The sequence below is a fragment of the Aptenodytes patagonicus genome, chromosome Z, assembly GCF_965638725.1.
Source record: "Aptenodytes patagonicus chromosome Z, bAptPat1.pri.cur, whole genome shotgun sequence".
Classification (NCBI taxonomy): domain Eukaryota; kingdom Metazoa; phylum Chordata; class Aves; order Sphenisciformes; family Spheniscidae; genus Aptenodytes; species Aptenodytes patagonicus.
In genome coordinates this window covers 26,939,072-26,948,450 of record NC_134982.1, presented here as the reverse complement: position 1 = coordinate 26,948,450, position 9,379 = coordinate 26,939,072, and the positions used below count along the sequence as shown (strand labels likewise).

Here is a 9,379-nt window from a genome sequence, read left to right as displayed (position 1 = left end):
CAGTGAGGCAGGATAAATGTAAGGGTAACTTAAGGGCTCAGATGTCCTTGAACAAGCCATTTCAGAGCTTTCTATCCAATAAAAATTGATGACTCCTACTTCACGAGTGTTCTGGGAGAATGTACACAATGATGAAAGGCTCCAACATCCCTGGTTAATAGGGCCATCGAGTGATGTTCCTGGCAGAATTGTAGATCCCATGAAATGATTTGGGCAGGCCACAGATGTCCTGATCAAAGTTTTCCATTCATTACCGTGGGCTCTATGCCCAAAACTACTCAACACGCATTGCTGAATACCAAACACAGCTTACTTTGTTTGCACATGTATTCACTGCGTTCTAGCTCCTTGTTTGCTTGAAGAAATCACAAGAATGCATGGCACAAAGCAAGGCAGAGCTCTTTTATTTTTATCACTGTCCTGAATGCCAGAATCTGGCAGCCCAGAACTGTGGCTTTGGTGTAATACCTTGCTGTGGCTTTTGAAGACTCATCCAAATAAGCACTGCATTCCTTAGATCCAAATCTCGCAATTCTGACTGTACTTTTTTCTAACTATAGTCCTGCAGAAAAAAATACAGCTGCCTTTGTTGAGTTTAGCCAGAATTAGGCGATCAACATCCGGTAGCTGCTTTGATGATAGCAGCCAGTAGTCACTTTTTTGAAACTTGGCAGCAGATATATCACCAACCTTTCCAGTATCTCTCCACTCCAGCCCGCAAAAATAACACTCTCAGGAGGGAACACTAACGCAGCAAGAACTTAATGCATCATCCTCTTTGCATCTGCTAACCACGGTATGCAATTATCACAAGGGCCGTCACTGAAGCCGTCCATGGTTGGACGGCTGACTCACTCTGCCTGCTCTGTGCCAAAATGTTTGTACTGTTCCTTGCAGCAGTTCTGCTCGATATAGATGAGCTCATACACACATTGTACGGTACTGGGAGAAATGTGAGAGCACTGAAATCAGAAAAAGCAGCTTGGGACCCCAGGGAACTCTCTACACATTTAACCAGGATCTTCCCATATAACAACACAACTTGAAACTGAATCAAATCCACTGCCTGCAGCTGACAAAGACAGTAAGCTGAAAGAGTTAAAACACTCAGTTGGAAACCTGCTGGCAAAGAAATTGCTTAAAAACCTCCTCAAACTTAGAACTGGTGGGGTTTTTTTCCCTTCTCTTAGCAAAAGCAGTACTTTCCCATTACAAACCTCAGCTTATATATAGCTAGAGACACATGAAACCTATGGGTCCACTTAGGGTGGGGCTGCAAAGGGGCTGCCAAGGGAAGGGCTGGGCTGTAGAAAGGGTCCTCTGACCCCTCCATCACGTCAGCGCTAAGGTTAATGTTATGAGAGAGACACAGCCTTGGAGTCCAGCTGGAGGGGGGCAGGCGGTGGGGAAATGGTTTGGTGTTCCTAGGCTAAGCACAGCCCACACCTATGGTTAGATTCTGGATTACCATGTATTGCTTGACATTATATATTTTTAATTTGTCAAGTTTTCTTTCATTTAGACTGTTCGACTTCTGCGTTTTGTGATTCACTTGCCTATTTCTCATTTGGGTTTCCCTGGCCCTAGGATTACAAACATGGCTACACATACAGACGACATGTTCTTGTGTGCCAGACTCCATCACACGTGCCGTATCAGTGGCTCTGTCACTATCACCCCTTCCATCAGGACTCCTTGGTAAGTCTGCAATAGGATGGCATAGGTCTAATAGGATTCTCTCTGTAACCTCAAGCTCATTTACTACTTCTTAAAGAAAACATGGAAGAGCTTTGGGAATATCCCTAGTAGCCTTACTACCATTAAACCACTTTGTCAGAAAGTAAGATGAGAGGCAAATTCACAGAGGCCAACAGGGACTGCTAGTGGAGCTTCAAATCCACACAGACCACAAGAGTTTAAACTCTGGGTTCTTTTCAGAGGTTCTGAAGAGGATTAAACTCAGAGTTTCATCCAAGACCCATTTATCAACTTCAGGAAAGTTGGACAAATTATTTTCAGGCTGAATATAGGGCCTTTAACTCAAGAACAGGTCCAGATCTTCTGTTTTGCTTATAAAATTGTCCCTTCCTTGTTTGTGTGCGCCTTCTTGTAAATAAGCAATGCAAAATGAGTAGCCAGTATGAGCATTCTTCCTAAACTTAGTTACTTTTCTGGAGCTTAAATCATTTCTACCATATAAAAATGAAGACTTTTGAATTCAAGATGCTCAGATGTTTGCTAGATTAAGAATGAATCTTAACTTGGAAGGGGATGAAATGAAGTTTTATTTAGAGAGTTCAAAATGCTTGCGTTTTTGAATGTTACTCAAGTAACCACAAAACATATAAAGAATTCTTTATTTCCCAATTTGAACCAACTGAACGGTATACAACTCTTCGCAGATGCCAACCTAAACGTGTCAGCCAGATGGTTTTTTCCCCTAACCCAGTTCAATTAAAATATTTTATGAAGGACCACCCATGGAAAATAATTAGGAAATAAAATAAATATGTGTACTGTAGGTGAGAAAATAATGAATCCTTGGATTTTAAAATACAACAAGAGGTAATAGAGGGTGAATTTGATACCTGCAGAAGACAGTGACATGCCACAGTCTCTTCCTAGTAGATGAATTATATGAACTAGAATATCAGCAAGATACTAAAATGCAGATTGTAGGACATAGAGAAAAAAGAACATATAAAAGCTCTGCTTACCTCTGAAATTAAAATTAGATGTTCTTTAATCTTTTCTAACTTTAGCCAAGGAGCTGACATTGATGGGAGACTCGAACACATTAATTACTTGAGCTTTTACAAGTTAGCTGATGTTTCTTTCTTTTCCATGAAATTGGATATCAGCATAAAAAGAACAGTACCTGTATTAAAAATATCATTAACAAAAGTTCCCACTTTTGTGGGTACGCCAACATCTTTCCTCATGTAATATGAGTGCTGAATGCTGAATGACACACAAGAATGTAGGGCAGAAATTCCCCCCACCCCTGAGTCCAGTCCCTTGTTATTGTGGCAACCACATCCTGTAATTGCTACTATAAACTAAAATGTTATATGTGGGTATTGACTGAGAACAGTTAGCTTTCTAGTCTTAAATGTCTGCTTGTGTAGACAGAGCACTAAATAAATATGCATTATGAAAAAAACAGAGTGAGAGTTTCTCACTCTGTGAGAAACACAGAGTGAGAATAATGTAAATTCATTGGATCTACTTGCCTTATATACTGGGGAATGGCTGTCAACTTCTCCATCTGCATTTTGATTGCAAGAATAAATTAACCAACACATTCTGAACAAATGAGGAATGGAGTACTAAACAGATGGAACCTCTGATATTTGGATGATTTATTTCAAAAGGGCATTTGAAGGCCAACCTGTATCATTAATACATACCATACAGAAATAGGAACTCTAAAAGTTGCACAAGGTGATTAGACACCTTATTCTTTCAGAATCCCATATTCCAAACCACGTTTCTAACTATATGCTACAGAAAATTAGGATATGAAACTTAAAGTTGCAGTACTAAACAGGTAAGTTATAAACTAGCATAAATCATTATATTGGTATAGAATAAACAAACTGCAATAGTTAGGAAAGGGAAATGCAATAAAGGTTTTTCTAGGGCTACTGAAGGAAGATGCAAGCTTTGTCAAGGTGATGCAACAGCTTATAAAAAGGTTTTGTTGCTTACATTTTCCATCCCTTGCTGTGGTCAGCAAGTAACAGAGCCTGAGCCTCAGTTATCATAAAGAATCTTCAAAAGCTCAAAAGTGAAACGCTGCTGTGTTGTCAAGATTGTCACGGTCCGTTTGGATCTCTCAAATTTACAGGACAACATACTCTGTAAATTATTTTATGAGCTCATTAGGAAGGAAAACAAACACACGCATCAAAGAAAGGTTCAATCCCCTTTGTACAGACTAGTCTAACGTGAATTCACTAATTCATCCCTTAATTGATGAGGTTTCTAACTCACAAGCTGTCTAATTATTAACTCGTAACTCATGCACCTATAAGCAAATTACTTACCCAGCCGATGATGAGAGTGCTCATCCTTCCTCCTCCGTCACAGTGCAGGCCTCCTCTGTATCACACTGGGAAGCACAAAAGCCTCAGCAGTCTGGCTGCTGTTGGATATGCTTTGAAAGCCTTTTGGGTAAGCTGACGTATTTATACCTTCCATCTTGAAAGTTTGATCTATACCATTTCCATAAGTTAGTGGATTCTGAAGGAACTGCCAGACAATCAATAGCAAGGATTATGGCTGCAGGAGACTGCAAGCTGCAGGTGATAATGGCTGCGTAATGACCTGTAGCCCTTCCTGTGGGCTGCCTACGTGTTGCTCTCACTTTGACTTAATGTCGCAGGTAGTCACAAACAAACAGATGATTCTTCACACAGTGTCTAGTTAAGCTGTGGAAACATGCGAATGTGTGAATACCAACAGTTTACAAGGTATTGTAAGGCTGTGCACTATGCCCAAGGACCCCAATGGAAAGGTTGTGCAACCTCACAGAAGAGAAAAAAAAATCATAGAATCATAGAATCATTAAGGTTGGAAAAGACCTCTAAGGTCATCGAGTCCAACCATCAACCCAACACCACCATGCCCACTAAACCATGTCCCTAAGTGCAGCATCTACATGTCTTTTAAATGCTTCCAGGGATGGTGACTCAACCACTTCCCTGGTGTCCTGGTTTCGGCAGGGATAGAGTTAATTTCCTTTCTAGTAGCTGGTACAGTGTTTTGGATTTAGGATGAGAACAAAGTTGATAACGCACCGATGTTTTAGTTGTTGCTAGGTAATGCTTACACTAGCCAAGGACTTTTTAGTTTCCCATGCTCTACCGACTGAGAAGGCTGGAGGTGCACAAGGAGCTGGGAGGGGGCACAGCCAAACTGGCCACAGGGACATTCCATACCATGTGACGTCATGCTCAGTACATAAACTGGGGAAAGCTAGCCGAGGGGGGCCGCTGCTCGGGGACTGGCTGGGCATCGGTCGGCAGGTGGTGAGCAATTGTACTGTGCATCACTTGTTTTGTGTATTATTATTATTATCATCATATTATTATTATAATTTTATTTCAATTATTAAACTGTTTTTATCTCAACCCACGAGTTTTTCTCACTTGTGCTCTTCCAATTCTCTCCCCCATCCCACCGGGTGGGGGGGAGTGAGCGAGCGGCTGCGTGGTGCTTAGTTGCCGACTGAGATTAAACCACGACACCTGGGCAGCCTGTTCCAATGTTTAACCACTCTTTCAGTAAAGAAATTTTTCCTCACATCCAATCTAAACCTCCCCTGGCGCAGCTTGAGGCCATTTCCTCTCGTCCTATCGCTAGTTACTTGGGAGAAGAGACCAACACCCACCTTGCTACAACCTCCTTTCATGTAGCTGTAGAGAGTGATGAGGTCTCCCCTCAGCCTCCTTTTCTCCAGGCTAAACAACCCCAGTTCCCTCAGCCGCTCCTCATAAGACTTGTTCTCCAGACCCTTCACCAGCCTCGTTGCCCTTCTCTGGACACGCTCCAGCACCTCAACGTCCTTCTTGTAGTGAGGGGCCCAAAACTGAACACAGTATTTGAGGTGCGGCCTCACCAGTGCCGAGTACAGGGGCACGATCACTTCCCTACTCCTGCTGGCCACACTATTTCTGATACAGGCCAGGATGCCATTGGCCTTCTTGGCCGCCTGGGCACACTGCCGGCTCATGTTCAGCCGGCTGTCAGCCAGCACCCCCAGGTCCTTTTCCAACAGGCAGCTTTCTAGCCACTCTTCCCCAAGCCTGTATCGCTGCATGGGGTTGTTGTGGCTGAAGTGCAGGACCCGGCACTTGGCCTTGTTGAATCTCACACAGTTGGCCTCAGCCCATCGATCCAGCCTGTCCAGGTCCCTCTTGGAGAGCCTTCCTACCCTCAAGGAGATCAACACTCCTGCCCAACTTGGTGTCGTCTGCAAACCTACTGAAGGTGCACTCAATCTCCTTGTCCAGATCATTGATAAAGACACTGAACGAGGCCGGCCCCAAAACTGAGCCCTGGGGAACACCGCTCGTGACCGGCCGCCAACTGGGTTTAACTCCATTCACCACAACTCTCTGGGCCCGGCCATCCAGCCAGTTTTTTACCCAGAGCAGAGTACGCCTGTCCAAGCCATGAGGAGCCAGTTTCTCCAGGAGAATGCTGTGGGAAATGACGTCAAAGGCTTTACTAAAGTCTAGGTAGACCACATCCACAGCCTTTCCCTCATCCACTAGGCGGGTCACCTTGTCATAGAAGGAGATCAGGTTGGTCAAGCTGGATCTGCCTTTCATAAACCCGTGCTGACTGGGCCTGATCCCCTGGTTGTCCCGCACATGCCTTGTGAGCGCCCTCAAGGTGAACCGCTCCCTAATCTTCCCTGGCACCGAGGTCAGGCTGACAGACATGTAGTTCCCTGGATCCTCCTTCCGGCCCTTCTTGTAGATGGGCGTCACATTGGCAAGCCTCCAGTCGTCCAGGACCTCCCCCAGAATCACTGAAGGCAACTAAATACATAGAAGTTAAATCTCTGAGGCTCTGAGCAATCATTTAGAAGGTGAGGGACAATCACATATGAACTTATCACATATGATTGCCCTGGTCATATCCAGCTGCAACCATCTGCTTTCTGCCACTGATGGATGAATGGAGAAGGCTATTGAACCTTGGTCTGAAACAGGGTTCCAAAACATATCCAACCAAACCACAGAGAATATATGTTTGCCCACTATAGGAGAATTATTTCCTCCCAAACTATTTTTCTTCTTTCCCCATCTTCAAGGCTGAAGAGATTGAATGAAATAAAATAGGAAAAATATTGAAATAAAGGAGCAGAATTGATGAAGGAGAGAGATAAACATGAGGCTCTTTGAGAAAACAACAAACAGCTGAACAGGCTTCTGGAGAGCTTTGGCTTCACTTCTACTTGTAGGAAAGCATCAAAAGTGGAAAAGGCAAGCTAGATTTAAGACAGTGCAATGGAGAATCAGCTGTATCAGAAAGCAGGAATTTCTGTTCATTTTCAGTTTTCTTAAGTTTCATCTTTTTCATGCTTTATCTTTCTATTTTAAAAAATGCACAAATTCTGTCAAGTCTGTCTCTTCATGAATCTGTTTGCTAACAATTAGCAAGTCTCCTGAGGGAAAACTGGGAAAAGGTGTGCAAAATTTTAGTGCAATTTATAGGAGTTGGTCCTGGAGCCAGAAAATAGGCAATTAGATCCCTACTTTCTGGAAGGATGACAGCTAGAGCTCTGCACCTGAGAACTTGGCTAAGGACACTGAGAAGCAGTACCAGAACTCTGGCCAGACTCCAGAGGTTTGAGACATTAAGAGAGCTGGTGGGTTGATCTTGCATCAATTTGATGAATAACCGAGAAATGTTGCTTGGCCTGGTTTCTTCATGGCTCGGAGCCCAGTTCAGGATGAAAACAGTCTCTACTATGGTAATAAAGAAACAAAATCTGAGAAGAAAGGGTACTCACCAGACAGGCAATAAAAGTAAGGTTTTGTTCATCATAGTATCATTGAATAATTCATGCAGAAAGGGCTCTTTGGAGGTCACCTGGTTGTTCCCCACCACTACCACCAAAGCAGGGCCAACTTCAAATTTGACCCAGCTTCAGGGATAGAACACATTGCTCAGGGTCTTCTCCAACCAAGGACTGAACATCTCCAAGGACAGGGATGCCATAGCCTCGCAATTCCCATATTTGGCTAACCTCATGGTGTGATTTTTTTCTTCTTTTCTTGTACTGAATTGGAACTCCATGTGTTCCCTGTGTGCTTCTCATCTTTGTGCACCTCTGAGAAGAGTCTGGCTTTGTCTTCTCTATGCCTTCACACTAGGTAGCTGAAGATAGCAATTTCCCCTTTCTCTTTCTTCTCCAGCATAAACTAACCCATTTCTTTAGCCTCCCCTTGTTTGCTCTCCTCCCTGTGATCATCTTCATGATGCTCCACTGGACTCACTCCAATTTGTCAATACTTTTCTTGTACAGGGAAGCCCAAAATGTGATGCTGAGTAGAGGGGAATAAACACTTCCCCTAATGTGCTGGCTACATTCTCGCTTGTATGGACCAACATGTGGTTGGTCTTCTTCACCAAGAGAGCACATAGCAACTCTTATTTTATTTATTGTCCAGCAGGATGCCTAGATGTTTTTCCCCACAAAAATGCTTTCTATCTGGTCATAGCCCAGTGGGTACTCCTGCATGGGGCTATTCCACCCCAAGTGCAGGACTCTGCCTTTGTTGAACTTCATGAAGTCTTTGTTCACTCATTTCTTCAGCCTGCCAAGATCCCTCTGCCTGACAGACCTGCACTCCAGTTGACCACCACTCTCTACTCCAGTTTGATACATTAACAGTGAACAAGGATTAGGGATTTTGTGGTATTCTAGGAGGTGTGGGGTTTTTTTACTGTGGGAGATTTCTGTCTGTTCCCTTTTCTGGATGGAGGTGCATGTTAAAGGCAAAAATTATTATGTCTACTGTTGTATTTTTTTCCTATTCTTTACAGATATGTAACAGCTGCCAATTGAATTTGTCTTCTGGACAAACATGAAACCAAAAATCAGTTTATTCCAGAAGATGGATGCATTCTGGATGTCCCTGCTGCCATGATTCATTGCAGCTTTTTAAGAAAACTAATCTCTTTTAAGGAGGGCGGCAACGTTTTATCTTCTGCATTAAAAGCATATTTTGGACAAAGAATATTCAAACAACAGATTTATAATTTTACCAACATTTCACATAAAATTGCTGGGAAGGAGAGAGTGGGAAAAGACTGAAATAAGATTCCCAACGTATTTTAAGAGTAAGAAATACTGAATTACTCAAGGAATGAGCTCACAGTTAGTAATAGTTTAATAAACAAGGTAAGAAATATATGACTAGGACCCTGAGTCCATAAACCAGACTCTGCTACAAGGTTGTTTTGCAGGATGCAGTGCTGTGCACTATGCCCAAGGACCCCAAGCCCCAGTTGCTTCTGGATCACAGTGGGGATCCTCATCAGGGTAGAACACAGGTACTGAACGTTTGTAATAATACTGAAGCCGTGAGAGCAGTTTTTCCACCACATGAGGATATTTTTCAGACAAATCATTTTTCTCTTCAGGATCATGAACAATATCAAATAGCCAAAGTCTCTTTGTTGGTGGATCAGATGATTGAATCTTTGACTCATTGAACAAAGTTGGTGGAGGGAACCAATGACTGCAGCCTGCAGAAACAGGAACAGACCAAGTGTTAATTCTCAGATACGGAGCAGCAGTGTGGAGACATAGAGTTATACTGTAATCAATGAATTCACTAGGTCCCTTGAAAAGCCA

General features: G+C 43.0%; 1 protein-coding gene across 1 annotated transcript in view; it reads right to left on the bottom strand.

Annotated features, from left to right (window-relative positions):
• Positions 1-8,889: 8,889 nt before the first annotated feature.
• Positions 8,890-9,379, bottom strand: part of ARSB (arylsulfatase B) — an 80,972-nt gene continuing 80,482 nt past the window's right edge. The window contains exon 8 of the mRNA XM_076363327.1: positions 8,890-9,270. Coding sequence (XP_076219442.1) covers positions 9,005-9,270 — 266 coding nt within the window. The 3' untranslated portion in view covers positions 8,890-9,004. The remainder of the gene's footprint in view (positions 9,271-9,379) is intronic.